The sequence below is a fragment of the Trachinotus anak genome, unplaced genomic scaffold, assembly GCF_046630095.1.
Source record: "Trachinotus anak isolate AG129_WGS33_773 ecotype Australia unplaced genomic scaffold, CSIRO_AGI_Tana_v1 ptg000010l, whole genome shotgun sequence".
Lineage (NCBI taxonomy): Eukaryota > Metazoa > Chordata > Actinopteri > Carangiformes > Carangidae > Trachinotus > Trachinotus anak.
The window spans coordinates 26,819,196-26,837,386 of NW_027273861.1; the positions used below are offsets into that span (position 1 = coordinate 26,819,196).

The 18,191-nt window shown below is 39.3% G+C and overlaps 1 protein-coding gene across 2 annotated transcripts; it reads left to right on the forward strand.

Annotated features, from left to right (window-relative positions):
• Positions 1-236: 236 nt before the first annotated feature.
• fam102bb (family with sequence similarity 102 member Bb) lies at positions 237-18,131 on the forward strand. 2 transcript variants are annotated; one of them, XM_071486492.1, is made up of 11 exons: positions 237-530; positions 5,012-5,132; positions 6,128-6,157; positions 6,575-6,691; positions 7,251-7,297; positions 8,101-8,195; positions 11,000-11,098; positions 12,309-12,543; positions 13,354-13,490; positions 13,795-13,864; positions 14,501-18,131. In XM_071486492.1, the coding sequence occupies exons 1-11, from the start codon at positions 385-387 to the stop codon at positions 14,541-14,543; spliced, it is 1,140 nt and encodes a 379-aa protein (XP_071342593.1). In that variant the 5' UTR covers positions 237-384; the 3' UTR covers positions 14,544-18,131. The 2 variants fall into 2 exon arrangements, with proteins under 2 accessions (XP_071342593.1, XP_071342592.1); XM_071486491.1 differs by having other exon boundaries at positions 238-530; positions 10,997-11,098.
• Positions 18,132-18,191: the final 60 nt, after the last annotated feature.

The window sequence follows — 18,191 nt, forward strand, 5'->3', positions numbered from 1 at the left end:
ATTGTAGTTGCATTAAGGTAGAATTTACTCCAGGATTGTTTTATTAGACCGTTTTAGTTTAGGTTCTTAGTGTTCCTAATAAACTGACCACTGTGTGTAAGAAGGACATGAATATGATTGAGGTACATTTGGAATGACGTGCTTTTAGAGGTATAAGTCTCTAACAATATACATTTTTTAAGGAAAGAGGAAAACTAAAAGCTTCTATTTTGAAAATTCACCACAGGAAGTTGCTCTGCTTCGTCGCTTCGGGCGGAGGGGCGGTTGACGCCGCCGTCCTCCCACAACACAACACCACACTGTAGCTGCGCCGCGACACAATGGGGCTGTAATGTCCGCGGCGGGAGAGATTACAGCACCTCCTCAAGAGTACTGAGTCTGTGTATGGATTTAATGATGATGAAGAAGAAGAAGTTCAAGTTCAAGGTGGATTTTCAGCTGGACGAGCTGTCGTCGGTCCCCTTTGTCAACGGTGTCCTCTTCTGTAAAGTCCGGCTGCTGGACGGCGGCTTCTCCGAGGAGTCCTCTCGGTGGGGTTTGGTTTTCATACACATTTTAACGAACAGGACCTGCTTTCTTTACCTGGCAGGTTAAAGTGGCTCAGTGACCTCAGCCTGTTAAACTGTGTTCATAGCTAACCACCGAGCAGGCTCCATGATTAACCTCACGGAAACTAGCTAACGGCTGTCAGTCGTTTCGGTGTCTGGTCGCCAAAATTCAACCGTCCACTCAAAGCTAATTTACCTGAGCTAATTTACCTGAGCTAATTTACCTGAGCTAATTTACCTGAGCTAATTTACCTGAGCTAATTTATCTGAGCTAATTTACCTGAGCTAATTTATCTGAGCTAATTTATCTGCTGCAGAATTGTAAACTATGTGTTAGCATCGACTGGAGAGAAAATGTCTAAATCTAACAACTAGTGCTCAGTGATATCCGTTAATTGCTCGGTATCTGGTTGTATTTCACAGGCTATAACTTCCCCGCCGGGTTGTGGAATTGATTGATTGATTGATTGATTGGGTTAACACATAACCGCCATAAACCTAATGTGACTCCTGTATAGCTGTTGCTGCTAAATCAATAATGGCAGTTATGCACTGGTTTGCCTTTGGTCTCTATCTGGTTGTAAAGTTATCATGTAAGTAATTGGAAGTGTTTGACTGTATTGCTTCGTTAACCTGTTATTGATTATAACTGATCGGGGCATGTCAACTAATTATTAACACCCCTTAAAGTCATTAATAATACGACAGTACTGTCTCAAATCTCTTCCGTCTTATAGTTGGAAATATTTTCCTGTGTAAATGAATGGGAAGAGTGTAAAGCTGCAACTAATACATGTTGTGATCATTGATCAATTATCCAATTATTCTTTCAAGTAATTGTTTAGCCTGTAAAAGGACAGTAAATAGAGGAACATATCCGTTATAATTTAGTAGAAACAGTAAATATTTGACATCTGTGCTTAAAAACGGACTAAAACAGTTTTTCAGATTTCAAAATAGTTGCAGATTTACTTTCGATCCATCTACTGATCAATAAATGAATTAACTGTTGCAGCTCTAGAAGATTGTGATGCTGTGTTTGTCACCTACTAGAGCAAATGAATCTGTGAATTCGTTGTCTACATTATAACCACCGTGTTGCCACCAAATTGTTTGGCATGAAAGGAAATTGCCTGTACTCATTATTCAGTGTCACCGTGATTAACCAGCCATGGCATGATAATGCTATTATTGCTGTCAAGTTGAGACAAGCAAAGACAGTGTTTAGGGCTTTCACTCACAAGTTACAGCTGAATTGGAAACTATCACCTGTCACATTATAGTCTAAGCAGGTAGGACTGCAACAAACAACTATTTTCATTCTCACTAAATTCATAAACCATTTGATACATAAAATCTCAGAAAAATGCCCATTACAGTTTGATAAAAACCCACACTGAAGTCCTCATCACTAATTTGTGATTATTATTGCTGTAAGACACAGGGAAGCTGCAAACCCTCACAACTAAGAAGCTGGGACTGTAAAACTACCAGCAGGACAACTGCACATGATGTGTAATTTTCCTGTTCGTCAGTCGCTGGAAAACTGAGACAAAAGTCAAACTGTCTTGCTAAAACTAATGGATAAATGGCTGAAACGTCCAGCTTCTGATATATACAGTGGCACTAGTACAAACTGAAACTTGTCTAACCTTAAACATCAACAATATACAACTACAGTTTATGACTATATGTTATTTAACACCAAAACTAATAATGTTAACAAACATGACAGGAGGTGTCAAAGAAAGGATACTTGAGCTCACCTGAAGGGGCCGTGGGGTTTGTGAGACAGAGCAGATTTGGAACCACTGCACGATGGCAAATGAAGCTGAAATGCAGTGCTTTACAAAATACAGGCCATGAAAAGAGGCTGTTAAAAAGAAGAGAAATAATCAGACATGAAAGGAAATTCCCTCTACCGATTATTCACTGTCACCCTGGGGTCCACAGCAGTGTCATGATAATGCAATTATTGCTGTCAAGTTGAGACAGAGACAGTCCTCTCCTCTGTAACCTGTTTGGGTTTCACTCATAAATCAGACTGGCTTCTAACATTGGATAGAGGGAAAAGCATTGTTTTGGAGGGAGGCTGTAGGGATTAGATGGCTTCACCCTGATTGTATAACAAGCCTTCTGTTTGCTCCACAGTAAGTAGCTCTTATAAAACAGAAAGGTCCAGTGTGTGCTGAACTTTCTGAATCAGGATGCATCTAAGGTCATGGCATTTAATAGAGCTACAGTTTCACTGTACATTTCTTTACACTACAGCTAAATGAAATCAAGAGAGACTATAATCCCATAACCCGGACAGTGAAGTTCTGGCTCTCATGAAAACATCCTCTTCTGCCTCTGTAGTGTTTTATACTCCAGCTCTTTGTTGTTTTTATGTCTCAGCCTATAGATTTTACTCAGAAGAAGATGTGATCACAAGTCTTAGAGCTCTTAAATCATATTTTTCTGCAGCAGTTAGATTTGTTAGACCCCCAAACTAGATTTCCTCTGACACCCTTTGAGTCATCCCAACTGTGAGTGTAGGGAAGTGGAGATTGTTGTTTTATTAGACTTTTTTCCCCTGGTGTGGCTTCTCTTCAGGGCTGTGCCATTGTTTCAGCCCCAAACAGGTTTTTCTTGTTATATAAGTTTACTTCTTTAAAAAATATAACATTTTATGAACAAGTTCAGACTTGATGTTTTTATTGCGGCTGGACACAGGAAAGCCTGGCATCAAAATCCTAGATTTGTTTTCTGTGGAGCAATGTTTTTGTGAAAGTTTATGTCTGCAGTCTGACCACAGCTGCATTTAAAAGGAGAACAGCTGTAGTTTAACAAGATATGTGACCCATGTAGAGAGATGAGAGTGACGACCTCTGCTTGAGCTTAAAACCAGACTTACTCACGCTCGCTAATAGGATTTTGCTGTGCTGAGAACTGCTGCAGGCTACAGTACATGTAATCAAGCCAGAATTCCTGAAGCAAACCGTGTCCAGCTGGCTGGGAGTTCCCTCTCCGACTCTGGGAGTTGACTGATATTTCTCGACCTCAGGATTAAGTCAGTTTTCGTAAAACTTTGGTCACACATCTGCTGCTTTTTATTTATGATGTGCTGTGCAAGATAGGCCTGTATATACAGTTCATCTCAATCGTCTCCACAGTAATCCCAGCACCCTGTTAATTGTCTTATGTCATCAACACTCCTTGCACTATTTTCTGCATGTATCCATCCGTCTTTTGTCACTATTTCAGATGCATACACTTGTCAGATTTGTTTGCTAGTATTGAAATCCAGCAGAGTTGATTAAAATGAATGGTGTGTGGGCTGTCTCAACAGAAGGGAGTTGGTTAGGTGAGTGGGAGAGAAGACGATGCCAGTGAAAGAGAGGCCATCTGGGCCATCGTAATGCTGCCCACGCGCGTCTTTCTCTTTCACTCCGTCTCATCCTTTCACTGAGAGTAGGCTACACCTCACAGTCATTTTAACTCCTAGCTTCCCAAGGATGTGTATTTCTCTATTTCTCCCATGCAGACACAAGCCACTGCCATAACCTTTGAATTCGCCAGTTAAATGAATCAATAGGTGAAAACAGGGCTGTAATTAATTAGATCATTTATTAAGTGGCCAGGGAAATCCAAGGATAAGCACATAAGCTTATATTGGCAGTTTGAATCCGTAGCCTTAAGCAGGGAAGCGACATGAGCAGTGATAACCCAGTAGTCTTTCAGACCAAGAGGTTGCCATTGTTATGTAATAGAGATATTAAAATGAATTAAATGGCAGTGTGTGTGGTTGTGAATAGTGCTGCATGAGTAGGGCTGTGTGTTGCTTGAAGTTTCTTGATACTATTGTGAATACAGTTTTCCATGTATATATAAACATTTCTTTCCAAAACCATTTTTCCCATCTCACAAAAGAAGCAGACACTATCTGAAGGGAGAATAAGATAATAACAAAACTGTTTGGATATTCAGTACCAGCCTTTGATATTTTCCAATACTCAGAGTCTCTCTGTGGACAGACGTTACCAGAAGGTTTTGAGGTTTGATGCCTACGTGTTTTTTTTTTGTTTGTGTGTTTGCTTTCTGTTCTGTTTTATAGTAATAAACATAGTTCCCTGTGTGCAGTACGTGATGCATTGTTATTCTGACACTGAACCGAACAGTTAACCAGTGGTTATAGTTTGAGTTGTCCAACTGCTAAAAGAAACAAACTAGTTTTCAGTTGTACAGTGACATGCTCTAATGACTGAGCTCCATGAGGAATTAAACCCCGTTGTTGCCAGTGTTTGTGACTCTTTCTGCCTGTTGAATCTGAAAGAATTACCTGATTTTTCTCAAAGCTGTTTGTCTAAAGTGTGCAAAATCCAGTTTCAAAACTGTCTTTAGGCAAACAACATTCAGACTGTGCTCCATATAATCAGATCTCAGCCTGTGCTGAAAGACATGTTTGTGATTTCCTCTTACAGGGAGCCAGTGCAGGCCAATTGTGTTCGTTGGAGGAAGCAGTTCTCTTTCCCCTGCAAGATGAGTGCCAACGCAGGGACAGGTGTACTGGACCCCTGTGTGTGTCGTGTTTCTGTCAGAAAGGTACAGTATGTGGCTGCTGAGCTCCACCATGACTTAAGATACAGATACACTTAAGTGTTGTTGATCCACAATGTGATGCTTTGCATGTGAACAAACAATATCCGGTTAAAGATACAGCAGGTAAATGCAGCAGTTTTTTATTTGAAACTGGAGATGAAACATGAGGTCTGTGCAGTCTAATCATGTCACTTAACACAGTGTTTAAGGGTACAAGGGATAAAAACAACAATAAAACAAAGGAATGAATAATCCTGAACAAGCCGTCCTGGTGACATGAATCTTGTTTATCCACATTGTGTCTGCAAGATGTTACTGGAGCCAAATGCATAAAACTGTGTAGATTCATGACTAAAACGGTGTTTACACTGAAAGAAAAAATAAGCATACACACTGCTTTTGTGAGATTCATAAAGCCACATGTAAGCCTGGTTCTCTTTGTAAATCTCAGTCATTGTGGAACAGGGAGCACATGCACAAGCTGCAGTTGGCTATAAATGGACGTAGAAACATCTTTTAATCATCTGTGTGTCGCATCAGAGCAGCTGTCAACCGTTTACATAGCTGTGGCTATTTATACCACCCATACCATTAACTTATCACATTTATCTGTAAACCACTGTAACATCTCAATCATCATTTTCAAAAAATAACTTAACCAGGGAGACTGGAAAAACACCTACACGAACAGTTTAAGCTTATGTCTTTTGTATTTAATCTCCTCCTCATCATTTCACCTGCAGCTGGCTCTAGAAAACTGTGTGCACACCTGGTCTGAAGTATGCACGAGATGCGCACATTTTCACCGCACATTCTTCTTTTATAAATACCAATTTGTTTGTGGAAAACGGCATATGTGTGGTTTTTGTGTGTATGTTAAATATCAAACTCATGTGACAGGCAGATGGTGATGACAAATCATTTTTAACTAAATCATACTTAAATGATTTTTTTTTTGCGTAGCCTTTTAATCTAAATTAAATGCTTTTCCTCTCCAGGAGCTGAAGGGTGGGAAGGCATATGCAAAGGTAATATGCTCACATACTTGTGTTATCCAACCCATAAACTCTTACCCAACCTCCAGGTCACCTACATTTACAGTAATCATCCAGATTGATGTAGTTAGTCTTGTGAGGCCATAGCAAACAGATGGCCTTCACTGCCTGCAGGTTGGCTCATTATCTCGTGTGTTCTCCCTTTCACAGTTTGAAAGTAATTATGGATGTAATTATCACATTCCTTAAATGTTAAAACTGTAGAATGTTCCCAATTTGTCATTGTGGAAAAACTTGGTTTGTAACGTGTCAATATTGTTCAGTTTCTCATTTTCTCTCACGCTGAGTCCTGTCTTTTCACATCTACAGATTGTCACATAGCTGACTGGACAAAAGATCAGTCCCCTGAGTCAAAACAAAGTTCACCCCAAGTCATTCTTTCTCCTTCAGCTTGGTTTTGCAGATCTGAATTTAGCAGAGTTTGCCGGCTCAGGGAATACAACCCGCAGATGTCTGCTGGAAGGCTACGATACCAAAAATACTCGTCAGGATAACTCCATTCTCAAGGTAACATTGAAGCAGCAGTAAAGTATCCACAGCACCCTGATTTGGCTTCTTTGGGAGGATACCTTGCTGTTTTGAATATAAGCATGGTATTTATCTCAACAGGAAATGAGTCAGGGAAAAGGTTTTTGCATAAACATCTGACATTGCTAACAACAATGACCAGGTGCCCAGGTAGTCCATGAGATTGTAGCCAGAGAAAAACAAGAGCAGTGTCATCTGTGGAAAATAACTGGAAAATGTTGAACTTTTCCTTTACTCTACCATTATTTGTTGCATTTCATGAAGAATTATTTAAAAAAAAAAAAAAATCCTCAACTAACATTTTTAATAAATAAGTGAGTGCAGATTTTTCATGGCTTTTTAAGATAAGATTATTTTTTAGTTTTCCTGTGACTTTTGGAGTTTGCAAATTTGATACTGGCAAAACTGGCATAAAGTACAACAATGCAGAACCAAAACACATTTCCTTCTTTTCTTTTAACTAAGAATTCATTCTAATGGAAACCTTGAATGCAACTCAAACCTGATTCAATTAACAAGTATCTTTTTCTTGTCTTAGGTTATCATCAGTACACAGCTCATGTCAGGGGATCCCTGTTTTAAAACGTAAGTAACTTTTTTCTGCCTTTTTATGTGTTGTCATCTGCAGCTGATACCAGATTTATGAGATTTATGCTACCTTTGAGAAACCAGAACCAACCTACTGACCTGTACTCTAACTTAAAAGTCCTCCCTGTTCTTCTGTCTGCTTCTGTTGAAGCAGTGGATTCAGGTTGTTAATAACTTCTAATTTACTTATGTACTTCCTATCTTACTCTGTTTAGGGATACTTTTTAAAAAAAATAATTCTTTGCCAAAGTTATGACATCAAATCTGCGGCTGTCTGCATTAGTTTGAGAGCTGTTTCAAGAAGGTGTGGTCCTCACAGTTGTCAACACTGTGCTTTGTCAGACTGGGGAAAGTGTCATGAGTATTAAAAACTACAGGATTATGCAAGTCTGAGTAACTGCTAGACGATCCGATCTTCACATTTCAAAAGCACAGACTGATTTCACTCTGCAAGTAAACTATAGATCATCGTACTAGTTCCTCTTGTAGAAACATGGTTTTCAGTTAAAGTATGTATCTGTACAGAGAGATAAATGCTGCTTTACCCAAGGGCAAAATTTGACCTAAAAATTATTCAATAATCTGTATTTTAATGCCAAAAGCTGAATGCTATTCTGAATGCTAATAGTCTACGACCTGAATGGTGTTTCCTTTGATTAAACTTTACTACTTTCTCCCCATTTCCCTTTTTTTTTTTTACTTTATCACTTAGCGTTGCTCTTTCTGAACTGATTTAAATAGCTGACACACTGAAATACAAGAAAGCAACCAAAGCCTCATTGTCTTTCCTCTGTCCTCAGGCCTCCCTCCACAGCCACAGTGATCGGGATCCAGGGTGACGGAGAGAGCCTGCTGGAGGAGAGGAGGGGAGGAGACTCGCAGAAAGGCTGTTCTGGTGAGACCAGCCACATCATATTACACTCCTCTGCTCTGCTTAGTCATGCCATTTGCTTCTCCAAACAGTTACAGGAACCTGGTAAAGAGCGCTCCTGTTAATCACCGGTAGATATTTACATTGAAATGATAAGAGATATATTCCTATCAACTTGCAGGAAACCTAGAATGTCAATCCCAACCATAGACTGTATGTATAAACATCTTTTCTCTTTATCTACATTCTGTGCTCCTGACATTTTGGATTGTGTCACAAGACTGAAACAGGATGGATCCCATCTGCACAGTTGTCTGCTGTAGACAAGCACAGAGTCAGCAGACTGTAGAGAAAGCTCACTCTGCGGGAGTAGATTCGCTCAAAATTACTCCATTGCTTGTCATTATTGAAACATCAGTTTCTATACTGTGTCACTGTTTAGATAGCAGATTAACCAATGATGATGAAAACAAAATAAAAGACTGAACTTTGTTTTGGTTATAATCCACATTTACTATCTAAATTCAGATCAGAGAAGGGTGTAATTTACTGTCAGTAGTACCATCTCATAGGATCCTCCATTATAATATAATATATAATTTAATATAATTATTAATACAAACTGAATATTGCTCCTGCTGCTTAACATTATTAAGCATTATTGTAAATGACTGGAAGGCTTTTATTATGAAGCAGCTACAAGAGCAAAAGCCTTGTTTGCCATCAAGACTAGAAACTAACATCGACATTAAATCTGATATGAACCAGATAATTTCACAGTTTTTCTTTAGAGTACGAGTTAACTGATCTGAAAAGTTGTATGGGACAGCAGGTGCACACCGCAGGTTGGTTGTTGAACTCAAAACCTCCACCACATCAAGCACAACTTCTGACTGTGGTGTCCTGTTGTATTGAAAAGCATACATAAACAACATCCTGTGATTATGATGCAGTTCCTCTAACTTTATGAGAATTGACTATTGGAAAGTTCTTTAGTAAAGCTAGAGATAAAGATCTAGTAACCCCTGTCTGATTCTTTTTGTGTGTGCGTGTGTGTGTGTACTTGTACTTGCTACATAGTAAGGACCAAAAAAAGTATTTTACTAACAGAGTAAGGACATTTTGGGAAAGTGAGGACATTTTGACCGGTCCTCACTTTTTGAGACACCTTCAAATCACATTTTGAGGCTTAAGACTTGGTTTTAGAGTTATGGTTAGAATTAGGTTTAGGTTTATGTTTAGGTTAGGGTCAGGGTTTAGGGTTAGGCACTCAGTTGTGATGGTTAAGGTTAGGGTAAGGGGCTAGGGAATGCATTATGTCAATGAGTGTCCTCACAAAGATAGAAGTACGTGTGTGTGTGTGTGTGTGTGTGTGCGTGTGTGCGTGCGTGCGTGCGTGCGTGCGTGCGTGTGTGTGTGCACTCACATCTCTACAGAATGATGCATTTCCGCTTCATCTAACTGCTGTTATATCTCCCATCCACTATTATGAAAATATCTCTCTTGCAGCTGTCCCTTTCTGCCACATTTGTCTCCCTTGTTTCACCCTCTCTCTGTCTCTCTCTCTCTCGCTCTCTCTCTCTCTCTCTCTCTCTCTATTGCTTTTAGTGTGTGTTCATGTGTGAACACGTCACAGTGTTGAATGCTTGTTCCTCCTGGAAGCTTCAGAGTGTAGTGCAGCTCTTTCATGTATAATTTAAACTAGCTCTCCTCTAGATTAACTACAATCTGCTCTGACCCTGTGGGCTCTTACATGGTTAAAAATAGGACTGTGTGCAACTCTGTCTAGAGGGGTTGTGTGTTTGCATGTGCACACTACGTGTATATTTATCTGCTGTATGCAATGCTCTTTCCTGTCAGCATCATCGGTTCTCTGTTGTGCATGTTTGCAGTGTATGTGCAGGTGTCTTTCATGTGTGATCAGGTCAAAGGAAGGTTTGGTCCACTATGAGAATTTGAGACATTTGTTTTTATGACTTTATGTTTCTTGATCCTCTAAGACAAGCAGGAGTGGGACAATTAATCTAATGAGATATTTTGTTAAACCGTAGATGCATTTGAACCTACACTCTTCCGTATGTGGGTCAAAAATAATTCCTATTAGAATCAGTAGTTTTTGTTAATAATACATTTTATCAGTATTTTATCATAATTTTGCACAAGATAATTATTTGAATTATATACAGGAGTTAATGATTTTGCTTTCTGGCAGCTCAGCCCTTTGCCAGTTTAGCTATTTGACATTTAAATGGTGGCACGTGTGATTCCCAGCCATTCCTCTGAATGCGATTATTTCTGCGCGAGCAAAACTGATGCTGTGTCCACACATTTGCCAACTGTGGCCACTCGCTTATTAGCTCAGGGGAGTTGAACAGAGAGAAAGTGTGTGGGAGGCAGAGAGGGGAGTTTTCTCTGCTCCACTGCTGACAGTTGACAGCAATAAGCTACAAATCAACAACACATTGATGAGGTCCAGGCTGCATGGAATAGATCACTGTGTTCTCTACATGTAACAAAACAGAAACTGGCTTTATGTCTGTGGTGTAGGCTGCAACCATCAACCACAAATGTTTCCCTTCAGACGCTCTGGATCACTTTGTTCAGCTGAGAATGAGCATGGTAATAAATAAGTACACAGCCTGTGCCTCGACAGGATACTTACTTTGCCCTAGTTTCTTTCTGACTATAAGAAGAAGAATAATAAAAGCTGTACATGTAGTATTTTTACACAGATGATGGCTTTTGATGGTTTTTTGCAGTAGAACAGATTTTTTTGGGAGCTTTCAGTAATGTCTCACCCCCTGTCTTTATTTTCCTCTTTCTAGCAGAAAGTCGTGAAGGGAAGTGTCCAGTTGTTTCTGATGAGCTGGGGGGCTGCGGCCACTCCCGGACATCCAGCTACGCCAGCCAACAGTCCAAGCTCTCAGGTAGGGACACCTTGCATCTAAAAAAATGTATTGTTGCTGGCCTGACATGGATGGCAGACAATCATACAGACCAGATGTAATATAACATATATGTACTTATCCAAGCTGCTGAGAGACAGACCTATAAACCAGTTGTTACAGGCTTCAGCTACATAACACTAATCTTTTGCTCTCCTAAATCATTTTCTTACTGGAGGAAATCTGTGTGTAAGAGCAAACTGTAAAAACCTTTTGACTAAGCAGGAGGGAAGTGATAAAATTATTTTCCAGTGACACTTCACCAGAGCAATTCAGACCTGAGGCTCAAGTTTCCATTACAGGCAGATCAGATGACTGTAACAAAAGACCACGGGAAGTGGAGAGATGCTCTGAGCACAGCTCTAATGGCTCTCTAATTCTGAATTTGAAAATGTATTTCCTGCCACAAGTAACTCTTGATAGATTCATCTGAACCTTGTATTAACGGGAGTGAAATTTGCTCTTTCATGGCTGTAATGAACTGATTTCCTGAGATCTTTTTTGCTTTAAATGGCTTGTTGCAGACATGAACAGCACGTGAGTGTGTGGGTGTCAACGCAGCCCTGCTGAACTGCTAAATCATTAAACACACTGCAAGTTGCAAATCAGGTCTACGGGACAGCAAAATGGGGTTCACCTGAAAAAATAATACTGTATAATGCTCAATAAGAACTGCTAATTATTGATTCATCAATTAATATTTAAATCCTGATATGAGGGAGTAAATCAGTATCTTTCTCTACATTTGACTTCCATAAGTAACATAACAATAGGACATTTATTTGCATATGAGATCAAATATCCATGTATATCCATTATCCTCTTTCATCAATGTTTATATACAGATTGGACCAATAGTGCCATTACACATAAGTGTGTAACAGCATGAATGTATCTCAGTTGCAGGCAGTTACAATCTCTCAAATGCTACTACACATCTTTGTAGGATTTTGCAGGGCATACAGTTTCTTAAGATTACTTAGAATTACTTGCATTAGTCTAGTGAGAGCAGAGATGGCAAAATTGAAAAAACCAGTCTAAGATAATTTTTACTGAATTTAAGATTTAAGATAGGAAAAATGAGATCAGTTTCAACTGAAATGTCAAAGCACCCTAGAGGTAACTCCAAGAGCATATTATTTAGGAACTGTTACCATTGAGTAGTTTTAAAACCATTGCCAATCTTTTGCAGGCTACAGCACAGGTCACTCCCGTTCCTCCAGCATGTCAGAGTTCAGCCACCGGAGAAACCATTCAGTGGGCAGCGCCTCAACGGGCATTGGTAGCATTCCAGAACCCAGCGAGGACCGAGACAGAGAGTCCAGACCCTGTCCTGCACTGCCTGAACACCCAGTCCCCACCGCTACCACTAGCAACCCACAGGGCACACCAGTACGGAGCGCCTCATCCTGTGAACGACTCAATAGGTGAGTCTTTAGGTAGTTTGGCAAGTAAAGCTGCAAAAAATGAAATTCTTCACAGGTGCTACTGACTGAAGAGAAAGCAGTCAGCGAGTCAAGCATGATAACTTCTTTTTATTGTACCTAGTATAATGGTAACCCAGTAGTGGGGCTTTTTCTGCAGGGAAGTTAAACTGCAGACATAATCACACCTGAGACCTGTGTTACATTTCAGGAAGCAGCTGTCAAGCAGAAAAATGCTGCGAAGCAGAGCAGCGGAAGAGTATCTGTGGTTTGATCATGTGGTGTCAATAAGGGGCTCTTATTGTGTATTAAAAAAGTTAGTCATTGTGTTGAAAGCAGCATGTTAGCAAAGCAGCAGCAGCAGCTTTGGTGCCCACTGTGTCTTTTGACTGTGTGTCTTCACACGAAGCATTTAGGCACAGTACTGAGTTGAGGGTTACCCATGTTTTGGAAGCATTCAGAGCCCAATATACAATCATTTACAGGCTATAGCATGATTACAATGCTAGCCATTACACAGCCTGTGTAGACAGCTTGATTAAATAGGAGCATTTGTAGTCTGTACGCATGAGCAGCAGAGTAGATCTGGCAAGTGTGTGGTTGCTACCAAAAGCACTTGATAACAATGGGTTGACAAAAATGGGCATAATTTTCATCTGCTTAAATGGAATCCCATGGTTCCCTGGTCAACCACATCACTGATAAGCACACAATGAAAAGTAAAATACAGGAAACAAACAGCATTTCAGTTTGCAGTGGAAACCATTAATGGTCAAATGGACGCAAAACGATTCTCCTATATCTTCCCATCAGACACCCAGTGAAACAAGACTCCATGGAGTCTCAGTTGAAGAGAATGGACGACACACGGGTGGATGCTGACGATGTGGTGGAAAAGATACTTCAGAGTCAAGATTTCACACCCAGTCTACTGGACTCTAGTGCTGAAGGTAAATTGCACACACAAAGAAACACAGCGTTCGGTCTTTTTATAGTCTTTTGGAATCACCGTGTCTGTAGGTTGGTTTCAGAATAATCATTTTGACAGTATTCTGTTACCCCATGAGTCAGTCTGTACTTAGTTTTTTATCCAAGGTCTCATCCTGCTCAAAGCTAGGAAAAGAAAGCCGCTGTCAATATGTGATTATTTATAGATTGCCTAGCAACTGGCTTCTCTTCATGACAAGAATTATACAGGAGGATGCTGGTGTTCTCTGCACTGACTGAATGCTACTACAACTGTGTCTGTTTCAGAGGAAGGATTGCGTCTGTTTGTTGGGCCTGGGGGAAGTACAGCCCTGGGAAGCCATCACCTTCCCACCAGGTGAGCCTCACAAGCCTTGAGATAGTCACTGAATTGAAGGCACATTACGTGATTTGTTCTTCAGTGTAGATTTAATGTGAGCACAATAGCTGCTTACCAGTACGGTGTTTATTTTACTATTGTACCAAAGTCTTTTAAGTTTAGTTAATGAGACTCTATAATATACATTATGTTGTATTTACTAAGTCTGGTATTATGCTATATTTTTCTTATTGTCAACAAATCCCATAAAAATACTAAAATCAATGAGGCATTACATCTGTTGCCCAATATGTTCTGACTTTCCCATTCTGTCTGCAACTGTCATCCCTAAGCTCACTGGTTTCTACTTAAGATGTAAAAATTGGTCATAAGAATATTGCATCTTTTTTTTAAAATTAGTTTTAGTTGCCCACACAGGTGGGCACTCTAGCATTTACCACATGCACTCAAAAGGAAGTAAATAGTACTTTAAAGTATTTTAGTTGTGGATTAATACAAGTCCTGGTGTGGTGCAGTTAAAGAAACTTTTTAACGACAGAAAAAGAGGGAATAACATGCATTAAACATTATGACCTTTACTCTGTCATTTCTGAGTCTGTAATTAAATATTATGGCTAATTTTATTCTTTGTTTTATCCTTTCTTGTCTTCACAGGGTTGGTGCTGGAGCGTATGAGCAGGTGGTGATAAAGCGTTAGACCTGCAGCCACTTTATGATGGACTGACACTGCTCACATCCAAAAATGGAAACAAGGTTGTGTCCATTTCAGTCTCCATTTATACAGCTCGTCACCTGATCAGCACTGTGTCTGACCTGATCGCTCAGTGAACGGTTGACATTACAACAGTGCCCTCCTGTGTTCATATCTGCCACTTAAAACAGTAGCTTGCTGATAGATTTTAAACAGGCAGAAGTGGGCACTTGTCATCTTAATGTTAACACACATAGCTGTGAATTAAGGATAATGACACATTGACCAGATTGTTCAAATCATTTAACATGTATCTTAACAGAAACTGCCAACATCTCACTGTCTGGGCATAGATTATCTCTTTGAGGTCAATTTTGTCACCCAGCATCCAAACCCAAATCATAAACTGTTAGAAAATAATTGACCTTTCATCTCCAATGGAGGACAGAAGGACGGGCTGTGTGCATCATCAAAATGAAGAGAGATCTACACTGAAGAGGAGTATGCCATATGTTTTCAATACATTCCTTTGTCTTGGTGTTTGTTTAGACATCCTTCTCAGATCGGATGTTCTACTTAATATTCGCCTATAAGCTGCAGTTGTTGGCACTCTAACAACCGTTGGTGTTTTGAAGCTGAGAATATTTTACTACAAAGACGAGGCGTCAGACTTGAGCTATTAGATGTGTGAGCGTGGACTGTGTGCGTGGTTATGTGTCTGCTATGTGGTAAGACTACTTTTATTAGTAGTAACACAATGTTTCCCATAGGTTGACTGCTTTGGCAGTGTGGGGGGGTTGTTGGTTTCTCTTTGTAGCTGTAACAGCAGGAGAACCGCTACGGCTCTCAGGACTACCTTTCCCACCATTAGCAGCAGAGCTGCTAGTGTCCTTGCCACTGTTACACTGATATTTTAGCCCGACTTTCAGACGTTTGGGTTTGACGCCAGTCCATCTTTGGTTTTAGAGGGATTTATAACAGTTGTTGGAAAGCTTTTATTGCACTTACTGTGACGAGATGTCAACCTGTGTCTACTCCACTCCATCCCCTCCTAGGGGAAACACAGATTAACAGTTATCCTGTTATCTTGGATGAGTGGAGGGATATATGATTGTTGTGAGAAATGCTATGTTGGTACTTTCAAAGAGGAAATGGGGGAATATGACAGTTTGCTTGCTTGCAATAATAGAGGTCCCTGTTTGCTCTTATCTGCAGAGGATTGTTGTAGAAAGTCCCACAGTATTTATCTGCTCTACAGAAGCAAAAAGCAGTAACAATGTATTTGGTTAAAACTAAATCTAACCTTCTGAAATGTACATTGCCATATAAACAAACAGTAGAAATGCAGATTTCTGTTAAAACAGCTTTTGAAATTAAACTATAAATATGAGTTTAAAGCTAAGGCAAAACACAGATACTGCATTCTGGGCTTGTACTGCTCCTCAGTTTGGCCTCTGTCATAGGCAGCCTACTTGAAGCCACAGCAATACAGCTATGGATATAAAAGCTAGCTGGGGACATAGCCACACCGCCTAAAGCTAAAACAAATCTACTTTATCCCTTGTTATGAAAAGTATCAATTTTGATGAACTAATATCTTAGTTATCCAGTGACTTATTCCATAAAGCTAAACGAGGCAGAAGTGACTGAGAAAAAAACCCAGCAAACAACTGCTTATAGTAATTAGCTTAGCAGAATTTAGTGACTTCCATTTTTGCTCTTGACTCAGTGAAAGTTGTGTGATTTGATGCAGTTAAGCTGCTCCTAAATCACATATTTTATTGTATTAACTAGTAAATTCAATTATGAATTTAGTTTTACAGATACAAAACAGATTCCTGTAAGCTATAGACTATAAATAATTGGAATAAAGTGTATTTTCTTGAATAAACTGGCTTAGAGGAAGAAAGCTGAAAGAACACATTTTATTGGTAGATCCTGTTTTTTCATTACATATTCCCTGAAAATAATCCAAATGCAGAATCTATGGCAATGATTTTATTTTATTTTTTTCTCTACGTGTTCCGTACTTTTCAAGCCAGCCTCAAAACGTGTTTATCAAACGTTTTATCTTGACTTTACTGTTTCTGTAAATTGCTGCTCTCTGCCTATGTAGGGTAGTAAATGCTGAACTGCAGATGGGCTCTTATGATAAAACGCTTTAAAGGATACATTTAAACCCCAGTGTTTCAGATGTGTATCTATTGTATGTCTACGCTTTTCAGCTACATCTCTCTGAGCTCGCCTGTTGACCGGGAAGCTTACATCAGTGAACAAATCAAAGCTCCTGTTGTGCATCAACAATTTCAAGAATGACGGATACTATAGTATACAGTACAGTGAAGGACTAGATTAAGTAATCCACTGCCATAAAGAAAACACTTAACAGCACTTAACACTTAATAGAAACAACATATCAACTGTTGGTTCCAGCAATCAGATACATAGATGATAAGTTCTGCAGAGATAAATCTAATCTAACAATAAAAATCCGCTGAGAATTTTGAGATCCTGATCGTGTCATGCATGTAGACTATTTGCATTTGTAGTCTAATAGGGGATTAGGTGTACAATTAGTTAGACTGAGAGAAAATTAGCCAAATTACACAACACACTGATACTCCCACCTGGGACCTTCTCAGGCCTATGCATAACTTGAAATGACAATATTAGACAAATTATAACTAGTGAACAGACTATACAGTATCTGCAGTCTTCTGTCTCCTGTTATAACCCATAGCAGATGTGGGATACATCCTCCTCCAGATAAACTATATACATGTTATATCAATATCTGCACAAGCGTCATCAGTGTGTGGAGTTTTAACTATGCGCCGGTGTTCTCTGTTTTTATGTTCATGTGTTCTGCATGATTGAGATGTCCTTTTGTTAGCGTGCAGAACTTGACACATCATCTTTTTCCTAATTTGATATTGTGCCATCTTTTAATCTTAATATTTCCACACTGAAGGAACAATTTCGCTTGACTGTTTAGCATGTAGTCATTTTGTTCTCGTTACTTATTGTTAAAAAGCAGGTTTCTGCACAAATGTCAATGTATAACTGTAAATCAGTGTTCTCATTTTGTGTGCGTGTTTTTTTATTATGTTACGCATGGTTTAAATGTCCTGTGTTGAAAGTCACATCTATAGGATATCATTGTCTTTGTTTTGAATCTTTCATTGATGATATTGTGCCATATTTTAGCTGAATATTTTATTGTTTAGGGAAAAAAACATTCGCACTACATAATTGAGACAGTGTTAAGTATATGGCTACCAAATGTCAACAATTTTTTTTTTTTTTTTTGTCTTTTTGGATAAAAATCACTTGTTTTACCTGTGTGACACAGGTATGTTCATCTTGGTACCTAACATGTTGTTACAAACATGGTTGCTTCTTCTCTTCTGTGAAGCTGTTGTCTATATAAAACTGTAAAACGTATCCTCCTGTAAAGTGATGTTCTGCGCTGTTCTGACACTGTCCAGTGTTAACTGTTACAGACTTGTTCTTTCGACCAACATTTGCTTCCTTAACAAGTGTACTGGATGCTTCAAATGTGTACCTTGCACTGAATAAAACCGTTTAAAAGCCTCAGCAAATACATATCCCCTTTAAACCTGTGCACAATTCACAGCACTGATATTTTCTCAC

Coding starts and splice junctions, on each gene's coding strand:
- fam102bb (XM_071486491.1), top strand. CDS start 385: ATGGATTTAATGATGATGAAGAAGAAGAAGTTCAAGTTCAAGGTGGAT. Junction 5,133..6,127: donor GTCGTGTTTCTGTCAGAAAG/GTACAGTATGTG, acceptor TTTCCTCTCCAG/GAGCTGAAGGGTGGGAAGGC. Junction 8,196..10,996: donor CTCGCAGAAAGGCTGTTCTG/GTGAGACCAGCC, acceptor TCCTCTTTCTAG/CAGAAAGTCGTGAAGGGAAG.